At 39.1% G+C, this 26410-nt stretch overlaps 1 protein-coding gene and 1 non-coding gene across 4 annotated transcripts in view; one reads left to right on the top strand and one right to left on the bottom strand.

Annotated features, from left to right (window-relative positions):
• FBN1 (fibrillin 1) overlaps positions 1 to 26410 on the bottom strand; it is a 257163-nt gene that overhangs the window by 214903 nt on the left and 15850 nt on the right. For all 3 annotated transcript variants that reach the window (XM_020888719.2, XM_070469330.1, XM_070469329.1), the window contains 2 exons: positions 9489 to 9571; positions 6619 to 6717 (listed from right to left, as the gene is read on the bottom strand). In XM_020888719.2, coding sequence (XP_020744378.1) covers positions 6619 to 6717; positions 9489 to 9571 — 182 coding nt within the window. The remainder of the gene's footprint in view (positions 1 to 6618; positions 6718 to 9488; positions 9572 to 26410) is intronic.
• Positions 26325 to 26396, top strand: TRNAS-GGA (transfer RNA serine (anticodon GGA)). The gene has a single exon. It is a non-coding gene; the product is annotated as a tRNA-Ser (tRNA).

Raw genomic sequence — 26410 nt, 5'->3', positions numbered from 1 at the left:
ATTCTAAATTTACTCTAATGTGACAAAAAATTTCAGATACGTGGCAATTAGGAGATCAAGTTCTATTTCTCTAGAAAAAGCCAAAAGAAAAATAAGGGCTCCATTGGAACTCACTGGATGCTCTAAACACCTCAAGTTAGAATATATTCCTAAACTCAATCAGCGTTAAGACTTTACCAGAAACTGAAAATACTAAAGGAGTTCAAATGCCTGTGCACAGGTCTACAGCTGCCATGTGCATTTAGCTCCAAGGAGAACTTCCCCTCCAAGATGGGCAGAAAGCCTCAAAGGGTTTCAAGTAAGGTTCACCATCCTAGAACTCACGAAAATGTTGCCATTAACTCTTATGCATATAGAGTCCCAGAAGAAGTTTCTGTATGTTCCAGTAGAAGTCAGTCATTTCAGTCATTCAACAAATATTTACTGAGTGCCCTCCATTTGCTAGGCACCAGAAAGAGCAGAAGAGACTTTCTTTAGATGACAGCCCAGCACAAGCTAATTCTTAAGAACAATCTGCCCAAAGAGAGCAAAGTGAACACACTACTGGAACAGCAAAGATGTGGGGCTGGTGCTTCGGTCTAAATACCTCAGGTAATGATTTTCCTTGGGATGCATTAGGTTGGGAATGATTCTAAAATTCTTCCATTATCTTGGCAGGCACAAGGGGCAGAAAGAACACGGGGAGCCATTTGCAAATAAGCATCTGTATGGTAACATACGCTTTTAATGTAAGCCCTTGGAAAAGTATAAAACAAACAGCTCGACTAACTTCTGGACTCGACACCTGAGAAAACAGTCCATAGGGGGGCAGCCAGAACCACTGCAGGACAAAAATGATTTTCATTGGGAGAGATAATGGCAATGACATTTTAAGTGCATAGTCTGTGGTGCCTAAAGACACACCAATTAGTACAGTAACTTCACTAAGGTATCTCAAAACAAAACAAAAATCTAGCAGAGCTGAAAAAGATCCAGAGAAAGACAAATTATATGATAGCAGTGATAAAGACACTTTCATAGAGGGTTAACTAGAAAGCAAAGAGTTCAATTGTTTCTATGGACAAACCTGAGCAGATTCCACCCAAGCCTCTTCTCTCTGTTCATATAAAACCCGCACTTTCCTGAAAATCCTTTCCAAGGTCACTTCTTCCAGACCAGCTACAGTGCTACCTTCCCATCCTCTGAGTATCCTCATACTTATACTTTCAGCAATGGTTGCACCATACTTGCTTAAACTTGCTAACCTACTGCTCTACAATTGTTCCCCTGGGCTTCTTACATCCTTAAAGTTTGGATTCAGGTTGGGAGTACAAGTACCCCAAATTCTAACTAAACTGAAATGAATTAAAAATGGTAAAATTTTATCCAAAGTAAAAGTGGCTCCAAACAGTAAAGATGCCAATACTCTCCAAATGGACATACAGATTTAAAGCAGCTCTATCAAAATCCTAGAGAATATTTTTCTGCATACACAGACAAAATGAATCTAAAATTTATATGGAAAAGCAATGAACTAGAATAACAATTTTGAAAAAGAATAATTAAGTGGGAGGAATTAGTCTACTCAGTTTTCAAAACTTACCATAAGCTGCAGTAATCAAGACTGTATGATATTGGAGAGAGGACAGACAAATAGATCAATGGAATAAAATAGAGAAACAAGAAGTAGATATATACAAATAAACGCAACCCATTTTTTGACAAAACTGAAAAAGTAATTCTATTGATGAAGGACAGCCTTTTTGGAAATATTAGGTTGGCCAAAAAAATCCTATGGAAAAACCCAAACGAACTTTTTGGTCAACCCAGTAAGTGGGTTGGAGGAATCAGACATCCACAGGTATTAACTACACCTAGACCTCAATGTAAATGTCTGTAACATTTAGGAAAAAAACTGGAGAAAATCTTCAGGATCTATTTCTCAGCAAAGAGTTCCTAGACTTGAGACCAAAAGCACAATTATTTTCCAAAAGAAAAAATTGATAAATTGGACTCAAACATATTTTAAAACTTTTGCTCTGTTAGAAGATGAAAAGGCAAGCTACAGAGTAAGAGAAAACATCTGCAAATTACATAGCTGACAAAAAGCTAGATTTAAAGTGCACAAAGAACTCTCAAAACACTAAAATAGTAAAGAATCCAGTTAGGAAAAAAAAAAAAAAGAATCCAGTTAGAATCTAGGCAAAAGATGTGAAGAGACAACAGTTCACTCAAGAAGATATATGCAGGTGACAAATAAGCACAGGAAAAAATGGTAAACATTATAAGCCAGTAAGAAAAAACTCAAATTAAAATTACAGTGATGTAATTACCATATACCCATCAGAACAGCTAGAATTGAAAATAGCAGCAACCCTGATAGCTGGTGATAATACAAAGAAACTGAGTCATTCATACATTGCTGGTGAGAATATAAAATGGTACAGCCACTCCAAAAACAGCTGGCTGTTTCTAGAAAAGCTAAATAAGCAACTACCATACAACCCAGCAATTGCATTTCTGGGCATTTATCCCAAAGAAATAGACTTATGTTCATACAAAAACCTGTACATAAATGTTCATAGCAGCTTTGTTTGAATAACCAAAAACTAGAAGTAACTCAGATATCTTTCGATGGGTGAATGGCTAAACAAACCTTACATTCATAGCATGTAATGCTACTCAGCAATAGAAGGGAACAAAGTACCGATACACTGAACAACCACAATAAGATGAATTCTCAGAGAATTATGCTGAGTGAAAAAGACAATTCCCAAAGGTTATATATTATGTGATTCCATCTACATAACATTCTTGAAATGACACAATTATAGAAATGGAGAACAGATTAGTGGTTGCCAGGGTTAAGGAGGATGCAGGAGGAAGCGGATATGAGAGAAATATGAAGAATCCTGGTGGTGATGGCAACGTGTATTCTGTAACTTGACTGTATCTATGTCAATAGCCTGGTTGTGAGATTGTATTATAGTATCACAAGACATTAACGTGAGAAAAACTGGGTAAAAGACACCCAGGACCGCTACAAAGTACGTTTTACAATTGAATGTGAATCTACAATTAACTCAAAGTAGTAAGCTTAATTTTTTCAATCCTTTTAAGAAACATAAAGAATAAAATAGAATAAGCATAAATTCAACTCAAAATTCTAAACTATGACATTTAGGGAATACCTTTTATAAAAATATACTGTATACTATTTTAAAAGATAATACATTTTATTTATATATCTACATTATTTATTTTATATATCTATTTTATACACTTTATCTATTTTACTTATCTATTGTGCTTATATATATTTAAGGAGAGTGTGATAAAATTCATGGATCGCCCATGACAGGTCTTTATGAGAACCAGAATTGCTCAGGATCCATCTCTGGCCTCAGAGACTGAGAGAGTAGAGAGCAGTCCTAATATACCAAGAATTAAAGTCCAGAAAACCCACTGTTCTGAGCCTGTCTAGCCAATCCTCTTTTTGCCCTGGTGCCTCAATGACCGGTGGCAAGACTCCCAATAGGTTAAGGGAAGCCACGACTTCCTGGTGTCCAAAGGAATTGCTGGCTGGCAGTTTGGACTTTCTGGAAATGCAATCTTTCATTCAGGTCACTAAGAGATCATTTCCTATTTTAAAAGTCACAGGACATTAGTTGGAAACAACCTGAAAGAAAAACCTTCCTTTCATTCTTTATATTTTCAAATAAGAAGGCTAAAGCCTCAGAGGTCCTACAACTCACCTAGACATCCTTGACTCCATCACATAACAAGTATACAGTTTCTCAGAAATATTGGTAAAATAACCTAAAGTTATTCCTTCTTACCAGAACCACAAGTTGTGAATGCAAACATTTCACTGACTTAGATTATCCTTCTATGACCGGGAGAGTGAGCAAAGTGACCTACCCACATTTGTCTACCACGCCATGGGCAGGAAGTTCTATAGGATGGCAGAGCTGTTTCCTAGAACATCATTTTAAAAGATCAGAAATGAATTCTGATCATTCCTCAGCTACCCTTTACTTATTAATAAAACATTCTGCCAACTTTAGTTGTGCAAGATGTCTGGACGTTATTAGTTCAGGTAGAGTCCAAGCCAATGATTTTAAAGGCTCCAAATGCCTCAAAAACCCTCATGAAACCGTGTCCTCCCCCTCACTTCACTCTCATCCACAAAGTACTTGGGGATTTTGTCCAGTGAACAAGCACACAGACAGACCCAAACCTCCTCAAAGATTACCGCGCACAAGTCTTGGCTTCAGCCTCTACCCTAATCTGGCCCACAGGACCTAACCACTGTACTCCTCCCACACGGCTGCTAGCTTGAAATCTACTATAACCACGGCTTTCCCCTCTGATCTTATTAACCTCTTTTCTCGACATCTCGTGATTTTTGCTTGACTAAATCATTAGCAGCTCACACTATCATCGAAGACCTTTCCAGCCGGCTATCCAGTTTGCCACCTGACTGTACTTTCTCCCCTTTGTGGAGTGCTGTGTTTGCGGTTGGTTGAAGGACCAATCTGAGGGACGGTTCTACTCCCAACTTGCTATGTAGTCTCCTTCCCCACCTGAGGCTCTCACTCCTCAGAGGCAGCCTGGAGGTCATCATCCTGATCGAGGTGGAGACATCCAGCATGTTCCCCAAAGTGCTGCCAACTGAGCACGCTGCCTCCTGCTACTCCTCCAGCTCAAGTGCTCCTGATATATGGAATTAACCTCCTGTTGCTTGGAGGACACACATTCCAAACCAAGCTGAGATCAAGAAACAACATTCTGCCCTTTGCTGTTCACCTGAAACTCTCACAACATTGTTAATCAACTACACCTCAATACAAAATAAAGAGTTAAAAAAAATAGCACACACACACAAAAAGAACATGCTAAACTCATTGCAATAAGCAAATGAGTCCCAGCCCACAGGAGAATTTCTATCCCAATCTACAACTGTCTGTATTCAGTCCTCATCTGTCTCCATTTGGTTTCCACCAGAAGTAAATTCTGAGACAATAACTCAAATGTCAGTGGTTTCTTTTAGAAGTAATTTCAGGAAACACTGGTAAAGAGACTGGAAAAGTGAGACAGGTAACAGAAGGAAATTAATGAAGTACATTCTCAAGCCTGTTCCTACATGGGCATCTTGGGCTCCATCCCACTAGGGAACTTTAGAAGACAGTACATAATACACTTCATAGTTAAGCAAAATGAGAGGCAAGGAAGCACAGGCATTAATCCAACACTTTCCGTTTGTCACTGGTTAAGAGGTGCTTCTAATTAATCCCTTCAGCCTTTCCCGCCTGCCATGCATGCTCCCTGGCCAGAAAAATGTTACAGAGCTCTAAAGACAGAGTTTTTTGTGTCACCCGTGAATGCCAAGGTATGTGAGTGGGCACCAAGAAGGTCTGCTACCCTGCACTATTGGCCCCATTCTGTTAGTTGGTTCATGAGAACCACAGTTAAATGTTAGGACCCTTAACAGGTAACAGGATCTCGATCATGCTCAAGTCTCTACTTGCAATCGACAAAAGAGAATGTACTTATTCTACAATGCACGCATGCATGCTATGTTGCTTCAGTTGTGTCTGACTCTGTGACCCTATGGACTATAGTCCGTCAAGCTCCTCTGTCCATGGGATTCTCCAGGCAAGAATACTTGAGTGGGTTGCCATGCCCTTCTCCAGAGGATCTTCCTGACCCAGGGATCGAACCTGCGTCTCTTACATCTCCTGCATTGGCAAGTGGGTTCTTTATCACTAGCACCACCTGGGAAGCTCACAGTATTCCACAATATTCTCAAAACCATGTCAAAACCAGAACATGCTGTAAGGGAAGTGTATTTTCTCACCAGAAATTGGAAGTGGAAAAGGAATCTGAGATTTTTGCCTTGGTAATGGTCAAGATGTTGAGGGGCTGTTTATATAGATATGAACTTCATTTTTTAACAACCAAAGACTCACCTCCTTCCCAACCCCCACATTTCCCCTAATTCACTGCTGAGCACCCACATCTAAAAACAAAAACAACAGAATAAGCTGGCAAAGTCTCTGAATAATGAACTGTGGATATTTCCTTGGCATCACGGAATGAACAAAGTGATAAAATTCTAAAAGGCAAAATATGTTTGTGCTTCATGATAAATCATCCCCAATAAACTGCCATGATGACTCCTAACATTGTCCTCTTGCAAAAGGCCAGGATCTCAAGCTGTAAAAAGTGTTTAATCAGATTCCTCCTTCAGTACCACAAGGAAGAATGCCTAGTTTTCTTGAGTCAAAAATATTCATTAAATGATCATGTCATTGAGTATCTTTTATGGTGTTTACATTGGAGATACAAAGATAAATAAGATGCCACCTACACAGAAGGAGGCCACAATCTTTATATTATTCATAGTAACTATGTCCCACAGGTAATTTCCCTATAAAAAGTGAAGAAGGGAAATGGGAGGCCAAACTGAGGAGAGCCATTCCAAGTATTTTGGGCAGAGCAGAGAAGGCAGATGTTCTAGTGAAAAAAAAAAAAAAAAGTGTATTGCAGGCAAGAGAAAAGCCAAAATCAAATTTAGGAGAAAATAGGGCATAACCACATAAAATAATATTATATATAATGACATGTTATACTCACTGGATCTGGAGCCACAGGAAGGAGCTATCTGACCAGATGGGCAAGTGCACATATTTGGCCTTGAACAAAATCCATCCCCACAGGAATGCCGGCAAATGGCTGTGAATAAAAGCAGAGGTCTGTTAGCACATGGCTTCAGAGCCCAGTGATTCACAGGGCCCCAGTCCTCAGGTGAGGAAACTGGGCTATCAAGTTCCTTGTTAACTTTGCTATCATGACCTGTGTGACCTCAGGCCTCAAGTCTACTCATTTATAAAACAAACCTATTGGACTAAATAGAATCTAAGACTGGGAAGCTCCCTTATCCATATGAGCGGCTCTCTAGCCTCTCTTTACTTATTCCACAGCTCACTATCTGTCAATAAGCCCAGGATAGTCTATAAAAGGAAAATAAAACAAGCAAAAATCCTGCATTGCTGTTGTTTAGTCGTTCAGTCATGGTCCAACTTTTTGTGACCCCATGGACTGTAGCCCGCCAGGTTCCTCAGCCCACGCGATTTTCCAGGCAAGAATACTGGAGTGGATTGCCATTTCCTTCTCTCTCTCTCTCTCTCTCTCTCTCACTATATATATATATATGTATGTATGTATGTATGTATGTATATGTGTGTGTATATGTATACATATATATATGTATGTATATATATATACACACACATACACACACACACACACATATTTGTGTGTTTGTATATATATTCTTGCATATACATACAGACACATATATGTTGTTCAGTAGCTAAGTAGCTTCTAACTCTTTGTAAGCCCATGAACTGTAGCTTGCCAGCCTTCTCTGTCCATGGGATTTTCCAAACAAGAATACTGGAGTGAGTTGTTGTTTCCTCCTCCAGGGGATCTTCCCAACTCAGGGATCAAACCTGCTTCTCCCGTGTCTCTTGCATTGGCAGGAGGATTCTTTGCCACTGAGCCACCAGAGAAGCCCATATACATATATATATATATATATGTATGTATGTATGTATGTATGTATGGGGCTTCCTGTAGTTCAATGGGTAAAGAATCTGCCTGCCATACAGGAATCTGCCTGCAATACAGGAGACCTGGGTTCGATTCCTGGGTCCAGAAGATTCCCCTGGAGAAAGAAATGGCAATCCACTATAGTATTCTTGCCTGGAAAATCCCATGGACAGAGGAGCCTGGTGGGCTGCAGTCCATGGGGTCACAAGAGTCAAACATGACTTAGCAACTAATACACATACACATTCTGTTTTTACACTAACTTAGAGTTAGTGATATAAAACTTGTAGCAGTATTCTTGGTAGCTTATTTTATTGTAAATGCTTAAAATTTAGTAATCCTTATAAAAAATACCATGTCTGGCTCAGACTGTTTCCTGATTCAGATCCTGCCAGCTGAGAACATCTGATCTACAGAGCAACTTATATCCTACACATTTACTCCTCTTGTGAACTACATCAACAGTCTGAGAGAAGTGTGAATCCACTTAATAGTACTGATTCTACGGTCAGGAAGCCATTCATCTTTTAGAGAACTATTAACATCTTCAAGTCACCCAGAGACTAATATCAAACTGGTACCAAATGCTCTGCTAACTGGACTGAAGAATAAGTTCAAATGGCAAATGGTTATCAAAAGACCAAGATTTGGTCACTACTCTTCTATACTCATAGACTTGATTCTTTCCATCAAACTCCTGTACAAACTTGCAAGAAGTAAATGAAATATGCAAGGCCAAAAATAATGCCCTTGATAGAAAGAGCATCAGAATGTCAGAAGAGCCCTAGGATGGAGATTGAAAACTATTAGGAAATAAGCTGTCAAAGGGCTCAACAAACATTTATTTAAATAGCTGAAGGTAGCATTTCTCAGAGATTCCACAGAACACTAGGGAAAGTGTTTTGTTTTTAAGTTCATTTAGAAAACTCCAAAAACCATTACATTCCTCTCTCAGTCAGTTTTGATTCTGACATAAACCACAACGTGCCAAATGAATGAGTTTTTTTAGTCAAAATCAAGAACTGGGAAGGGAATTTACTTTTTCAGGTCACCAAGAGAATGCTGATTGAAATAATCTCTTCTTCTCCATGGATCATTTTCGGCCAAATGAGAAGGGGGATAACATCCTTAATGGCTTCTCAGCTCTAAATTTCCCTATTGTACTAACGGATTTTTCCAAAAACTGAAAATTATTTCACAGGTGTGATGAGTGTAAAAATTCATGGAGGACCGATGTCATAACTAATCTGACTTAGTATCTCTGTTAAACACCACCTTGTCTGGCATGTGACTTGTCACACAACATTTGTGGGATATGAGCATCTGAGCTTTGCCACAGAAACAGAATCAATACAGGAATCTCTGGTACCATCAGAGTTCCTCCCCCAGTCTTTTCACTCATTTTCATATGATGCTCTATCTGCTTCCTCTCCTCTTTGTCTAAGAGTTAGGTTTCCTTTTAGCCTCCATCACCTAAATTCAACATGCAAGGTTTGGGTAGGCTTGTAGGTGGCCAACATAGAAATTACAATAAGGAAGGCAGTAATGATAAACTTTTTTTAAAAAACCCCATCAAAGTGATGACATAGGCTACATGGCCAGGAATAATGGATGCAATGACCTGAAACCTTAATCAAGGTATCCCTGTGGCTCTATTCCCTCTATCTCAGAAACATTCTAAAGAAAGTCACTGAATTAAAGTATTAACAGTGGCTGAACTGAGTTAATATATTCCCAAGCTGGATTCAGAGGAAGTAGGAAAATCTTAGAGCTGGAAGGCTCTGCTATAAACATATTAATGGTATGTAGTTACATAGGACAGAATACTAAGAATCACCATGCAACCAAAACAAAAGAAAACGATGAAAAATAATGGATTGCCTATTACTTACGGACAATACACTGATTTCCACCAGGTAAAGTCTTCCATCCAGGGCAACAGTAAGCATTATAACGTGATCCACAGACATTGGGTCTGAAACAAAAACAAAAACAAAATTAAATCATGATAACTCCATATTTTTTTTCGAAAAAGAATATGTCACTAAATTAAAGGAAAAAATTCCTGAGTTATTAGAACAATATGAATCTTTGCAGACAAAAACAGTAAGCTCATGGGACTCAATGCTGGCTTAGTAGTTGGGCACACTTTAACATAATTATACCAATAAGGGTATGCTTAATATCACCTATGTACACAGAGCATCAGGAAAATAAAAACCATAGAAACAAAATGCAGTTCCTTCTATGACAATGCACAGATATAAAAATTTATGGTGTTATACAAGTCTAGTTTGAACAATACATTTACCAATCTAGTTAAGAAAAGTCATCATAAAGTCTACTGAATGTGAGGTCTTATATTTTCACTCATTGAAATAGTGTGTATTTTTTCCTATGGCCAATCTACCCTCTAAAATGTGACCACATTCTTCCTTTCACCAGAATTACAGGAATGCAAACTCTGACATTAGTCAGAAAAAAAAATAAAAGCCAAAACATGTAAATATTTCTTTAGCCAAAGTTTACAAACATAGTTGATACCAACAGTTACAGGAAAATAAAGTCCATGTCACTCTGGATTTCTTGTTTACAGACAGTTCATCACATGTTTTGGAACAAAGCTACACATTCAGGATCCAGATGATCCATATTTAACACTTTAAGGGAAAAACTGGGTAAAGATCTCGCAAATTTTACACTGGAAACTAAGGCAGAGGATATAACACAAACACCCAAAAGAAACCATTCATTTCACTCTGTCACAGCTGAGGGCCTAAACATTGACACCAGTTCTTCAAGTTGAGGGGCTGATAAGGCAGATCAAAGGTTTTAGAATCGATTTCACAAAATAGCAGCTATCCCAAGCCTTGCTGATACAAATACTATAGTCCCATAAGTATAAGCCTTTAAAAATAATTGCAGACCTAAAATGCATTTTCTGTTGGGGTGTACTCACATATTCTCACTATATTTGCATAGAACACTCCTGCATTCTTCCTAAACTCACCACTTTAACCAAATGCAGGATTGGAAAATGAGCCCAAGTCTTTGGCCTGTCTTGAACTCCGTTTACAGCCCCAGAGAACCTGGAACGTCCTACAGGGAAAAATGTATACTTCAAACCAACTGATGCTGACATCAGAAAAAGAAGAAAAAGGATGGAGGAGAAAAGGAGACGGCCCCAAATCCATACCTAGCCAGGGTAGGATTAACCAGGGTAGAATAGCCAGGGCTATTCCAACGCTACACAGAAAATTACTGGATAGAGGCTTAATATGTGCCTGGTGTTAGGAACTCTCTGAGCTTTAGTTTATTTCTCTACAATTGGGATAATGGAATGTGTCCACATCATGTGTGTGTGTATCAGATGAAATAATGAACATGAAAAGCTTATAAATGAAAAGGACAATGAAAACACACAGCCGCAGCAGCATGGTGGTGGAATTATTTTCTGATCTAAATTAGCTATTCGGCCAAAGGAACCATAAGAGATTAAGGAAGGGAGAGAAACTTTACCGAGAATTCCATGCCAGATGCTCTCCGCTCTCTGTCCCTCCTGCGACAACATAGTGCCCTAAACTTCAGTTCAGAGTGCCCAGAACTTCCGAGGGCAACTCATAATCTTGGAAAAGGGAGTGAGAGGAAGAGATAGGATAGACAGCTGGGGCAGGAGAACAAACTTCATAAAAGTTCTTTTGATCTAAAATGACAATCCAGGCCAAAGTCAACCACCTCAAACCTTCCCCACCAACAACTCCACTGGATTCAATGCAACTCCAAACCAAACCCTGGAAGAGTTTCAGAGAATCCCTGAGCCTTTTGGAGGGTGTCCTGTACTCAGAGTAACTATGTTTTTCAAACAAAAACCAGGACATATCGTCTGACAAGAATGAGTGTATTTATGGAGTAAACACATACAACAGGGTTATAAAAAAAAAGGTAGGTTAAAAAAGAATACAAAATCTGTCCTACAAAGCAAGATATTCAAAAGATTTCCCAAGGTATTTGAAAAATCACAGTAATAGACATTCTTTATTGTTCTTTCAATGTTTAGAATCAACCTACAGACAAAACATGGAAGACATTACAATTTACAATGGTTACAAAACAAAAGTAAATGTTTTAAACCGTCATGTGTCATAAATCAAGAAACAAGTTGGAAAGCAAAGTGTGGAGAGAAATAAAGCGATTGATTCAGGAAATAGAGGTTTAAGAACCTAATTTTTTAAAATACCAATAACTAAAAGTCATTCAATAAATATTTAAAAAATGGGAAAAAGAAGAGAGAGTAAAAGTATAGATCCAAGTGAGCTATGTCCCCATCTTTCACGACAAGAAGCCAATATGTACTGTTTAAATATAGATACAGAAGTACAAACACAGTACATGGTGTCAAGAGGATAAATATGAGAAGAACTAAAAACAGAAATGGTTAAGACTAGTTGCCTCAGGAAATGAAGATCTGGGGAAGTAGAAAGTTCTTTTGCTTTCTCAATTAATACCCATCTATAACTATTCATTTTAAAAATATGTCCTGTTATACTTTGATCATCATCTTTCATTTAAAACAACAATTTTACTTTAAAAGTATAAACTTCTTATCTCATAAACAGGGTACTTCCTGCTTCATTAGAATGAAGCATTCATAGCTCCCTTTCATTAGTTATCACATTTTCATTTCATTGCATTTCTTAAAATTCTATATTGTGTTGAATTATGATTTGTTTTCATGCTCTGACTTTTTGGAATTTAATAACTTTGTCCTTTTTAATAGGTAATGTATTATTTAACTTCAACCAATATCATCAAATGACAATTGCTTTGTCTTGTTACCATTTGTTCTTCAACAACACGAAATACTACTATGTCTTGTGGCTTAATACAAAGTATTAGAAAGATATAAGTTTTCTCCTCTGCTGACTTTGGTCTTGAGAACTGCAAACTAACTGGATGGCACTTATTCTACTTACACACAGAAAAAAACAAAAACAGGTTTAATTCTAGAAATGAATGTCTTATTTAAGTTGGAAAGCACTAAGATATTTGAAGTCTAAAGTGGACATGTTGGATTATTTCCATTCTAAAAGATTTTACTTTCAGGTTTCAGCACAAAAAATCATTAACAAAGAAGATAAATCGTTAATGAAGTTACTTTTTTGTGTAAATAGAAGTGTAGCATTCATACCTCTTCCTTTGTACTTCATCAGATACACCCACCAACCCATCATTAAAAAAAGAGTCAGAGTTAGAGCTCCATGCAAGTGGCAGTAGCATTCAGCAAATTAAAGGTAAAATTCAAAGAGAAAAGATCTACCAAATGCTAAAGATATATTATTTCATCTTCATAGAAACTCTCTGAGCTAAATTCTATTATTACTATTTTAATAGTAAGGAAACTATGTCTTAGGAAGGATAAAGAAGCTAGCTAGCTAAAGTCCCATAGCTTAGAAGTAGAGAATGGGGATTTGAACCCAGGAAATCTTACTTTAGAGCACACTGTCTTAAGATAAAGATGTATTTAGGTGACAGGATGATACGCACTCAGCAGCATTGACGGTGGCATAGATTAAAAATATCACAAAATGTCCATCAACTGACCAAAGACAAACATAAACTGTTTTACCTGATTCTTAATAGTTTATGGTGGGAAGGATATGCTTCTATTACACTTTACTGCTATACATTACATTTTTTCAATTACTCTTTGTAACTTTTCTTCCCAGTTGCTCTGAATGTTAGCCCTGCAACAACCCAACTCCAGTCACTCTAGGGGAGGGGTGAGCCTCGACAGGCTGGATATTTGGATCCAGTTCAGACACAGCTCTCAGAGATTGTGTGGGCTAGCTAAAGCCCCTCTCAATGGAGCAAACAGCTGGGCTCTACCACGTCTGACCACATCATTGCAAGAATTGGCCTCTGTGTGAGATGTCTGCAGTGTGTCCACATTCCTAAGCCAGAACCCACTTCTTCTGGCCTCTTATAGCCAAGATAGCCTTTCTGTTTCCTATCCCAAATGCAAAGTCTTTTTCAGACAAGACCGGGGTAATAAAGACAAATTCAAGGGACTCTTATTTTATATGCACGAGTTTCTAAGTTGTGAAGTGATAAAACTTTGGACAAACAGAATAATAAGTAAAGGTTAATGATATGGACCCTGCTGGCTTCTTTGACCTTCAGGGACAAAAGTTACAATTTAGTCCTCTTGGGCATTAGTATGGGGAGGCATCAAAAAGCATATGCCACCACATGACAAAAGGTGCCCATGTAACACGACTCAAGGTAGACATCCTAACAGTCCAGTTTCAGAGTTTAAAAATAATTACAACTTTATCAAAAATGAAATGAGAAAACTATAATATGCAAATGAGTTATATATACTGTGGAACCACACATCATTATTTTATGAGTACTTTGACAAATTTTGTCAAGGTAAAAAGAAAAACCATCTGTGCTATCTCATAAATGACTCCACTGTTTCAGTAAACTTTGCAACTGCTCCACCCTTATTTTATTTATTTTATTCTGGCTCTCTTCTTAGCCGAAGGCAGAGGTCACAGCAGTGATCTGAATACTACATGTGACCATTCCAACCCGCCTGCCAGTCACAACAAATCGAGTAATGAAACTTCAAACCCTAGCAATGAAAATGTCTTCCATGGCCTCCGCAAGCATTAGCCAGGCTCTCCAGACCCAGGGATGTATTTCTGGATTGTCTGGATCAACACTGGCTGGGACACAGACAATCCTGGTTTTCTCGTTGGAAGACTTAAGCCAGCCAGCTAGCCTCTCTAACCTACCACATACAATTTTTCTGAATGAAAATGATTTCAAAAGGAACAGGAAGATGAACCATTCATATTCTGGTTTGCAGGAGCTTTATCCTCTTCTTGCTTTCTCCCATCTCTGTTAGATTAGTAACTCCATTATCCTCTCCTCCAAAGCCAGTGTCTGTCTGTTTCTCAAGGCTTCCCTCCCTTCGCTTCTTTTTCCTCCTTCCTTCCTGTCCCTTCTCTCACTCTCTCTCTCTCTAAATTTCTACTGTCAGGGCCTCTAGAATGAAATGGTCTGTTACTACCTCCAACTGACAGAGGATGAGATGGTTGGATGGCATCACTGACTCAATGGACATGAATATGAGCAGATACCAAGAGACAGGAGAAAATGAAGGACAGGGAGGGAAGCCTGGTGCGCTGCAGTCCACGGGGTCACAAAGACTTAGCAACAACAACAGCAACAAGATATCCAAGATCACATAACTCATCTTCTGGTATACCCAGTAAATTCACTACCAAGCACACAAAAAGGCATATGAATAATCGCCTTGTCTACAAGGCGACTGTAGACGAGCACAAACCATTCAACCATATTCAGTGACAATCTATTATGTGTTAGGCCCTTTGTTAGATAAGAAATAAAAGTGACTAAGAGAAGCATACTTAACACCAAGATCATGGTTTCTAATACCACTCTCCAATAAAAGGAACCAGGGCTCCTGGGAAACATGGCTGACTCGAGGACTTGGCAAGAAGTGCGCAAGGTGAGTCTGGAGTATCACGTGGCAATAGAAAGTAGAAGGTAACTGCCAAACGAAGAAACAGAATTCACAATGATGAGCATATGTCAGGGATACATACAAGAGGCAAATGAAAAGCTCCCAGTGGCCAAAGCTAGAAATATTTAAGTAGCAGAATAACAAAAGTAGTATTGGATTATAATCCAAAGTATAAAAGAAATATCTATGAGTCAAGACTGATAAATAAATGATTGAATAAATAAAGGCAAGAAAAGAGCAAAGTCTCTTGTGCTAATAAATTCCAAATAATTTATGTAGATACTCTGCCTTCAAAAAGGTGAAGCATAACTCGCTACTCCTTAAGCATGGGCTGGGCACTGTGACTTCTTTTCCCAAGAAATCCTAACTGAGGGATAATCTACAAAATTCCTGACCAATAGTCCTCAAAACTGTCACGGTCATCACAAACAAGGAGTCTGAGAAACTGTCACAGCCTAAGAGGACATGAAAACTAAATGTAATGTGGCGTCCTGGATGGGATTTTGAACATTAAAAAGGACAGTTAAAAAATAAATTAATCTGAATAAAAAATGGACTTTAGTTAACAAAAATGTATCAATATTGGTTCGGTTAATTGTCATAAATGTATCAAACTAGTATAGGAAGCTAACAGCAGAGAAATTTGTGTCCAGGATTCATAGGGGCTCTTGGTATTATCCTCCTGTTTTTTTTTCTTGTAAATCTAAAACTGTTCTAAAATTTATTAGAACTTTTAAAGTTTATTTAAAAGTAAAATAACAATAATATTGTTACCATGCAATTATAAATAAACTGTTACATTCCCTCAAAGGTGACTAAGAGTCTTTGCTCTTGAAAGAAGACAGACAAGTAAGCAAAGCATGCCAATATGACAGGTAAAACACAGACATCTAGGTCTGTCTGAGGAGCTAAGGAAGCTCAGAACAAGAGCATTTAGCCTCATCACCCAAGGTAAGCTTGGAAGGGGACTATCTGAGTTATGCCTTGATGTTTCCCAGTTGCTAAGAGGGGTCACTAGTTTTATTTCATCCTACTGTTGAAATTACTCTCAAATCCTCTAACCCCATTAGTAAATCCCTTGTCCAAATCCTAGTGTTTCACTGTTGGACTAATATCACATTCCTTTTTCCTGGCTTCCTAGTTCCTCTCTGCTCCATTAGGACAATGTGGCTAAGCTGCTTCTTTTTTAAATTAATTTTTATTGGAGTATAGGTGCCTTACCATATAGTACTGCAGTTGGACTTCCTTCCCTTTTAGGTCACCACAAAGCATTGTCTAGAGTTTCCTGAGCTATACAGTAGGTTCTCATTAGTTGCTAAGCATCTTTTCATATTCACCATGCCTAATTCTATTCTCCTGTGATTCAGAGATAGACCTTTAATCACCATAAAATGTTAACCATCTGACTATCAGCTTCAGATACCTTTCAGCGCCATCAACTTCTACACTCCTGCTCTCCTCCTCCTCTTCAGTGACCCAGCTGTCACTCGTGTACAAGCCCCTCCCCCAACACACACACACACACACACACACACACACACACACACACACTCTAAACTCTTCTTTCACATTTATACTAGCTCTCCTACCTTTCCTGTTTAGTGTATAATTCCATCTCCCCTATAACACTAATCTCTTTTCCTTGATTAATCCCATCATGTTTCAACCTACCAACACAATTCCAGACACACTTCTCAAAAACCTACATATGTTATATTGCAACTATATACTTAAAATAATTTTATGTACAGATTCTTATCTGTGAAACCCACCCCTAGGCCCTCTAATCCCAGTCTAACAGTTCTTCAAACAGAGAAACAATGCTTGTTATGCCAGGAACATTTTGGAGTCTGTTCAGAAGCACACAAGATAACACTGACTAAATGCCTCAGTAAGAACAAATTATAATTAACAAAGATTAATACCATCTCTTCAGTGTCATAAACAGGCCAGCTGTAAATGAGGCCAAGACAGAAAACTGTCTCATAGTGAGAACTATTTCTTATAAATTAATCTATTTAAGAGAAGATTCCATGCCTATTTAAATGGTTACAGACAGTTAAATGGGCTTCCCTAGTGGTTCAGATAATAAAGAATCTGCCTGCAATGTGGGAGACCTGAGTTTGATCCCTAGGTTGGGAAGATCCCCTGAAGAAGGGCATGACAACCCAGTCCAGTATTCTTGCCTGGAGAAGTCCATGGACAGAGGAGCCTGGCAGGCTACAGTCTGTGCCGTTGCAAAGAGTCGAACAAAACTGAGTGACTAACACTTGCAGACAGTTAAATAGTAATGCATAATGGTTTCATGGCTTGGCCATTTTGCTGATATTCTGATCATTAGTTTATTCTAATCAGTGAAGTTATCAATGTTTATAACTCAGGCATCAATACATTTCCTTCAAGAAAATATAAAATCAATGTAGAGAAAACACTCATATATAAATATCTGATTTTACTTATTTCTTTAGCAAAAGAAAACCATAAATCCCAAAGGTGACTCAACTCAGCAAAAGTTTGAAGTGTACTCTCTCCTGGCAGATAGTTGTGTCTGATCAAAGTCACTTGATGGGGCCAGCATTTGTGGTCAATTCCTAAAGACGAGCATCACAGAACTCAGCAGGTAGCGTGGAGAGGTTCCTCTGGATGCACTGCTAGAATGGAGGCTTTTCCCTCCCTCTTCTGTTTGCACCAGCAGCACAGAGAGGATGAGGCTTCCACAGTTTCATTTTATGTACGCCCTAAGTTGTGTTTTGTAGAAATTTTGTGTTGATCCAAAGCAATAGCCCAAGAACCTGAAAGCCAAAGAATTTAGGTTGCCATATCAAGGGCACACACACAGACACACACACACACCCCTTCAGCCTTTCTCAGCTAAGGAAACCGAGTTGCTAAGGCAGTTCCCCAAATCCGGGAGATCATTTTGGAGTGGCAGCCAATTTAAATCCTGTTGCAATCTTTTATAGGTGACTGAAATGGGAAAACCACTAGACCATTCAGGTATGACCTAAATCAAATCCCTTACAATTATACAGTGGAAGTGACAAATAGATTCAAGGTACTAGATCTCATAGAGTGCCTGAAGAACTATGGACGGAGGTTCCAGACACTGTACAGGAGGCAGTGATCAACACCTCCCGAAGGGAAAAAAAAATGCAAAAAGGCAAAATGGCTGTCTGAGGGGGCCTTACAAACAGCTGAGAAAAGAAGAAAAACTAAAGGCAAAGGAGAAAAGTAAAGATATAAGCATCTGAATGCAGAGTTCCAAAGAATAGTAAGGAGAGATAAGAAAGCCTTCCTCAGTGATCAATGCAAAGAAACAGAGGAAAATAACAGAATGGGAAAGACAAGAGATCTCTTCAAGAAAATTAGAGATACCAAAGGAATATTTCATGCAAAGATGGACACAATAAGGACAGAAATGGCATGGACCTAACAGAAACAGAAGATATTAAGAAGAGGTGGCAAGAATACACAGAAAAACTATACAAAAAAGATCTTAATGACGCAGATAACCATGATGGTGTGATCACTCACCTAGAACCAGCTCCTGGAATGAGAAGTCAAGTGGGCCTTAGGAAGCATCACCATGAACAAAGCGAGTAGAGGTAATGGAATTCCAGCTGAACTATTTCAAATCCTAAAAGATGATGCTGTGAAAGTGCTGCACTTCTACTTCTGCTTTATAGGCTACACCAAAGCTTTTGACTATGTGGATCACAACAAACTGTGGAAAATTCTTAGAGATGGGAATACCAGACCACCTTACCTGCCTCCTGGAAAATCTGTGTGCAGGTCAAGAAGCAACAGATAGAACTGCACATGGAAAAACAGACTGGTTCCAAATCGGGAAAGGAGTATGTCAAGGCTGTATGTTGTCACCCTGCTTAATTAACTTATATGCAGAGTACATCATGTGAAATGCCAGTCTGGATGAAGCACAAGCTGGAATCAAGATTTCCAGGAGAAATATCAATAACCTCAGATACACACATGGCACCACCTAAGTGGCAGACAGTAAAGAGGAACTAAACAGCCTCTTGATGAAAGTAAAAGGAGAGTGAAAACCCTGGCTTAAAACTTGGCATTCAGAAAACTAAGATCGTGGCATCTGATCCTATCACTTCAGGGCAAATAGATGAGGAAACAATGGAAACAGTGAGAGACTTAATTTTTGGGGGCTCCTAAATCACTGCAGATGGTGACGACAGCCATGAAATTAAAAGTTGCTTGCTCCTTGGAAGAAAAGCTATGACAAACCTAGACAGCATATTAAAAAGCAGAGACATTACTTTGCCAACAAAGGTCCATCTAGTCAAAGCTATGGTTTTCCCAGTAGTCATGCCTAGATGTAAGAGTTGGACTATAAAGAAAGCTGAGTGCTGAAGAATTGATGCTTTTGAAATGTGGTGTTGGAGAAGACTCTTGAAAGTCCCTTGGACTTCAAGGAGATCAAACCAGTCAATCCTAAAGGAAATCAGTCCTGAGTGTTCACTGGAAGGACTGATGCTGAAGCTGAAACTCCAATACTTCGGCCACCTGATGTGGAGAGCTGGCTCATTGGAAAACACCCTGATGCTAAGAAAGACTGAAGGCAGAGGAGAAGGGGATGACACAGGATGAGATGTTTGGATGGCATCACCAACTCAATGGACATGAGTTTGAGTGAGCTCCAAGAGTTGGTGATGGACAGGGAACCCTGGCATGCGGCAGTCCCTGGGGTTGCAAAGAGTTGGACATGAGTGAGCGACTAAACTGAGAACCGAACTGGAACATGTGCAAGTCTGTGCTTTACTTTGGGAAAAAAAAGTTTTAAAAGAGGGAGAATTTAAAGCCAAAGGGTGCACCGGAATAGGAAACGAGACACTGACCCATGAAAACCAGAAGCACATGGATGTGTGTGGCAAGTCCTGATCCTACTGACCACACAGGGCACTTTCTATGTCTAGAACTGTGGATTACACAATCCTGGGAACACACAAGTCTGCACAGTTCACTAAATCACCCATGTGACCCCCCCCCCCAAACTTCTAAAGCTAATGGTTTGACTAGCTTTCTGTCATGGTAAACTTGCACTAAACCTACTTCTCTCCAAGGCAAGGGATCTGTATCTTGCCCACTGGCATCACACCACTGGTTGTGAGTATAAAAGGAACTCTCATCTAAACATGGGGAGAGGTGTATTCGTTTATGAAGTTGAAATTACTCTTCAATCCTATAAGGATGAGGAGGGGTTTCTTCAAAACAGGAAAAAAAATAAAAAACAAACAACAATAATGTGCCTCAAAATTGCATCTCTCCGGCCTCTACAAGGATTTAACCAATGGTATCACATAAACTCATGCTGCTTCTGAAGAACTGTTTCCCAGAACCCAGCATTCCCTTGGATTTACCTATGAGTTCAAGACGAGCGTGGTTATTTTCTTAGACTGGGATATTTGCTCCATTTACCCAAGCCAAAGCCACACTGTACTTTTCTAAAGGGTGGGCAAAATTCTAGAAATGATTGAAATGCAAACAAGTAAAGTAAGCAGGTGATCCAGAACAGGCAGGCCCAGGATGGCCCTACGGAATTCACCGCTCCCAAGGGCCAACTGGTCCCTTCCCACCTCTTTACCACCCACAGAAGAAATAAGGGATTGAAACCATGATTCTCACCACTTCCCAGAAGTTCTCAAACAGAGAGCTCTGTCCAAGGAGATAATATCTTCTGAATGTCCTGGCAGCCCCAGGAAGAGACAGGAAAGCCAGCCAATGGGATCAGGCTGAGGGGAAAGAATGGCGTCCTTCAGTAGCCGGGAGGGCAGAGTGATTCAACTCTCCAGCTCTGAGGACTGGCAGCTCCCAGCTGACAAACAGGTAGGGTTCCAAAATGTCATTTCTAAACTGGTATTTAGAACTTGGACAGGCTTTTCCAATAGAAACAATGTTAATAGGTGGTGGTTTGGTCCCCGGGCTAGTCAAATAGCAGTCTCTCGGCCACATTATCAGCTAAATGGGCTATTGTAGGCTGGTCTGGGAACCTGACCACAGACTTAAAATGTTGTTTCTATGGGAAAACACATTCCACGGCAGGCAACCAGAGGGAAACTTGGCCACTCAAACCCATGGTCCCTGCAGCTTCAGCCAGCTGCCCAGTGAGCTGTGAGCACCAACCACCTTAAACTCCACGCAATCCTGAGAGGGCAGCCAGGCTGGAAGGCTGCCCAGCCCCAGGCCCAGGGCCCAGGGCCACCTCCCACCCCCAGCAGGAGCCCATTAGGGCCAGTATGGGATATCCTTAAGTCCATAAATCAGGAACTTAAAAACTGAGGAGTGATTGGATATTCTAATTCTCAATGTACCTGCATTATTTTACAAAGCAGAAGATCCCACCTCACCAGCAACTATGATGTAAAATCAGGACCCAGGGCTAGTTCACAGACCAAAGGTTCAGTGAGCCATTTCTAGAAAGAGTGGCTTCCAAATGAAGCAAGGAAACAGGTCATTTTTGAATGCTATTTGGTGGCTTTGCTCTTGTACTCAGGTTATTTTGAGCATTTCAGACTCCCTGGAACTGAGTAATTACCCTCTCTTTTATATAGAATGTGAGCCCTTTAAAGACAGAAAATGCAGATTTATCTATACAGCCCTAGCACCTAGCACAATACCTGCATCTTAAACGGTAAATGAAGGCTTAGGATTTCACATGTACTTCCAACTAAGAAATCTAAGTTAGAATTCTGTCAGAGTGGTGAGAATTTAATTTGATGAAAAGATAAATAGGTTTCTAAGAAACCAAATAATAAAATAAAGGAATGAAAAACACAATTTCTAGTAAGAAATCAATGTTTTCCATCCACTTTTTAATTTTAAAAAATTAAAATGAAAAATCAAATAAAAAAAGACCCACATAAATGGAATTCATAGGGTATGACAGTAAAATTTTTCCTTCTTTCAGACGGATCATTTGAAAATATTTTACAGCTTCAAAAGCTTTGAAGGGCTTCTATCTCAAACTCTATTTCATAAGAGTCAACAGGCAATGGATCTTTTAAAATCATTTTTATACCAACTCTTATCATCAGAACAGAGACAAGAGTGTTGCTAAGGAAACAAAAAAAAGGGGGAGGAATATATCACTGATAGAGTTTGTTTCTAAAAGAAGTCAGTTAATGGCATGCTGTGGTTGAGATTATTTCATAGAATTAACAATTTACAAATTAGGAATCAAGAACTTGACAATTTGTTTTTGCTAACTGTGTAATTTAAGCAAGTTGTAAGCATTTACTTCTAAAAAATTAGTTATCTGGAAATTTTTTGAATAAAAATAGCCTAATTAAAATTTAAGGGAATTTGACTGAAACTTGAATTTATCTAGTCCATATGAAGTCACAATGTGGAACAAAAATAATAATGAACAACTTTTAGAGAGCTTTGTAATTTACAAAATGATTGTGTGACTCTTCCCTTAAATTCTATCAAGAATATGATTTGCTGTGCTCATTTTCAGATGAGGAAACTGAAATTCAGAGAAGTGAAGTAATAGTTCAAAGGCTACCCAATGGAAACATGTCATAAGTCACTAATTAAAAACCAAAAGAATTTATTAATAAAACATTCCAAGGCTAGTACTAAAGATTTTTAGATTAGAGATTAGAAAGATGTTTCCATAAATACCCCAGAGAGAATGTGTTCCTTTATATAATCTCATTTGTGTATAATTTTTTTTGCGTGCTCTGATTTTATTTTCTGAAGTCTGCATAACCAAAAATTTTAAGACACACCTCAGAAAGTACACCGGAAAAGAAAAGCAATGACCAAAGGAACACTTCTTGGGATCATTCACTCCTACAGACCAGTACTTTTGTTTATGAAAGTTTCTACATGGTGAATATCCTGCCCTGTTCACCATGGTTTAAAAAAAAAAAATCTCTCAGCTCTTAACATGCTCAGTGTTTAGGGGAGTGGGTGAGTGAGGAGCAATGTAGAGACTCAAAATGCAGATAATTCAACACCTACTTCTAGCTGCCACTGGAATGTGCTTTATGTATATGCTGAATATGGGTACGGCTTGTCTTTTGAAAAGTAGCTTCAAGCAAAACTATCAGGTCATGCAGGCAACTAACTGACCCATCTTAGGAAGACAATAAGCTGCACAAATGCCAGGGTGACCCAAGTGATCTTCTAAAAAAACCCTCCAGATTCACGTCTCTACGACCTAATTCAGAGGCTGCCGGCATACTGTCCATCACATAGAGAAAGTAGCAACTCCCATCCCAAACACCAGCACAGCTCTACCCTGAAATCCAATCGAAAAAATATCCCACTCAGCCCGAGTGATGCCAGCACCGTGCTCTCAATACTTTGTGGGCTCTGAGGAAGGTGACGGTCTTCGTGTTTCATCACTAAGAAGAATGGGCACTAAATACTAGGCAATGCTTCCACATAGTGACAACCTCTGAGAAGGAACAGACGCTGGCACATCCACCCATTCTACCTCCTTACCTAGTAAGAGTAAGAATCAGTTGCTCAGACGTGTCCAACTCTTTGCAACCCCATGGACTGTAGCCTGCTAAGTTCCTCTTCCAGGGAACTCTCCAGCAAATATAGTGGCCATTTCCTTCTCCAGAGGATCTTCCCGACCCAGGGATCAAACCCCCGAGTCTCCTGCATTGCAGGCAGATTCTTTACACTCTGAGCCACCAGGGAAGCAGTTTCCCAATCTCCTCTGTAGCAGCTCCCAACGACAAAGCTTCTGTTCTTAAAAAGTCTATCAGTTTCCCAGGGAGTTTGACACCAAGCAGTAGAAACACATCAGACCTCAAAGAATGGCGTGCATCTTTCACTGACATGAAACACAGGAAGTAAAACTTGAATGTTAGCACGAGCACACGTACACACACAGTCCCCCACACACACTCAGAATGAAGCCACTGGGCCAGTTCTTCTCCCTGCATACCTTTCCCAAGGGGATCTGGATATACCAGTGCTTTACAGAATGTTTCATTTGAATCACTAAAACTGTATTAGTTCCTATTTCTTTTTGATTGTTTTTCCCAGTTTTACTGAGATGTAATTGACATATGTCCCAGGCAGCACTAGTGGTAAAGAACCCTCCTGCCAATGCAAGACATAAGAGATGCGGGTTCAATCCCTGGGTTGGGAAGATCCTCTGGAGGAGGACATGGCTACCCACTCCAGTATTCTTGCCTGGGAAATCCCACGGACAGAGGAACCTGGCGGGCTACAGTCTGTGGGGTCACAAAGAGTCAGACATGACTGAAGTGACTAACCTTACTAATTGACACACAACACTGTATAAGCTCAAGGTGCTTAATTATATGACTTAAATAAATGGTAAAATGATTACTACAATAAGTATAATTAAAAGTGCCTGTTTCTTAAATAAAAAGAGTGTTCCTGGAAAAGCAATGAAAGAAATGAAGGTAAAAACATTCACTTGTGAATGTTAAAATATCTGCAAACGTCTTCTTCTATCCACACATAGTTCAAAATCTCACCAACTTTTTATAACCCCTTGCCCGAAACTCCTACTATAAACAAAAATAACACATTGAGAGTCTCCATCTTTACTTGCACAAAAAATCTTGGGCAGACGGGAAAGCAATGGGCCCCTGCAGAATTATATCTTTCCTTGTCTGCCCTCTCAAATGCTTGGTTCCTTCTGTGTAAATTTTCCACAGTGTTAGACCTCATCATTGCTATGCCTCAGCATTAGATATTAAATAATTCTTCTCCAACCCTCAAAGTCATGGGTCAGTTTAGACAAGTGCAGAAAAAGCATGTCTGGCAGCATTGCAGACATCGCTGGGTGTGAGGCATTGAGTGTAAGTTCAAAACTAGACATAAAACTTTCCAGTGCTAATAAACAAATACAAAAGGACAGAATTCAAATATTGCCATTCTTCTATCCTAATAAATTAGCAGACCTAGACAATGATCATCAATGGCAGCTAACATTACAAAAAGAGAGGCTAGCAGACAAGAAAATACCTTTGAATGGAAGTACAAACATCACTTACAAAGTCTTCTTGCCAAAAAGTTGATTCCGAGTTGAATCTAGTTCCTAGCTCTAACTAGCAAGTCATAACTACAGAGGACAGAAGAACACAGCGAGCACCACCAGCCCTGGGATGCAGTCATCAACAGACTGGAAGAAACCCTGAAGCTCTGCACTCCAAGTATGGTCCAAGGACTGACCAGCGCTAGTCCACACACTATATATTACTAATCTACAATGAGATAAGGAACTTAAGCGGGAATGTAAATCATCTCACTGCTTCCTTCATCTAGAAAGCCTTGCTATGAAAAAAAAATAACAGCTCAGGTAAACAGTGCGCTCAAAGACACACTGCATTTACCGGCGCATGATTTTCATCTCATCACAGACTGAAAACAAGCAGCCAATGGTCTGGCATTGTAAGTGCCACTGCTCCACAGAATGTGAACCAATTTCTTGTTCTCCCCCAGCTTTATTAGATAGGATTGACAGATAATATTGTAAAGTATAGTACATGACAATTTGATATGTTCATACACTACAAAATGATCACCACCAAAGTATTAGCTCCACTTGGTTACATAATTACTATTTTGTGTATACATGTGTGTGTGCGTGTATGCGTGTGTGTGTGTGTGTGGTGAGAACATTTCAGATCTCTCTTAACAACTTGCAAGCATGTAATACAACATTATTAGCGATACTCATTATGTTGTACTTTTGATCCTCAAAACTTGTTCACCTTATAACTAGAAGCATGAACCCTCTGAACAGTATTTCCCCATTTCCCCTACCCTCCAGCTCCTAGAAAGCACCACTCTTCTCTGTGCTTCTGAATTCAGCTTTTTAGAAGTGATATATAACATGAATCCATTTTTTCAATAAATTACAAGAAAAAATGACAAGAGGGCCAATCTATATATTTAAAAATATTTAAGAGATTTATCAAAATAAATTATAAGAAAAAATGACAAGAGGGCCAATCTATATATTTAAAAATATTTAAGAGATTTATCAAAATAAATTAGAAGAAAAAATGACAAGAGGGCCAATCTATATATTTAAAAATATTTAAGAAATTTATCAATCAATTACTCTTAAAAGATGGACTTAATTTGGACCCTGATTTGAATGAACTATAAAAAATAAAATTTATAATCTAATCAGGGAGCTTCCCTGGTGGCTCAGATGGTAAAGTGTCTGCCTGGAATGCAGGAGACCCAGGTTCAATCCCTGGGTTGGGAAGATCTCCTAGAGAA

This window comes from Odocoileus virginianus, chromosome 6 (assembly GCF_023699985.2).
Source record: "Odocoileus virginianus isolate 20LAN1187 ecotype Illinois chromosome 6, Ovbor_1.2, whole genome shotgun sequence".
In the NCBI taxonomy this organism is placed as follows: domain Eukaryota; kingdom Metazoa; phylum Chordata; class Mammalia; order Artiodactyla; family Cervidae; genus Odocoileus; species Odocoileus virginianus.
The sequence above is the reverse complement of the archived record's forward strand: the minus strand, read 5'-3'. Positions and strand labels throughout refer to the sequence as shown.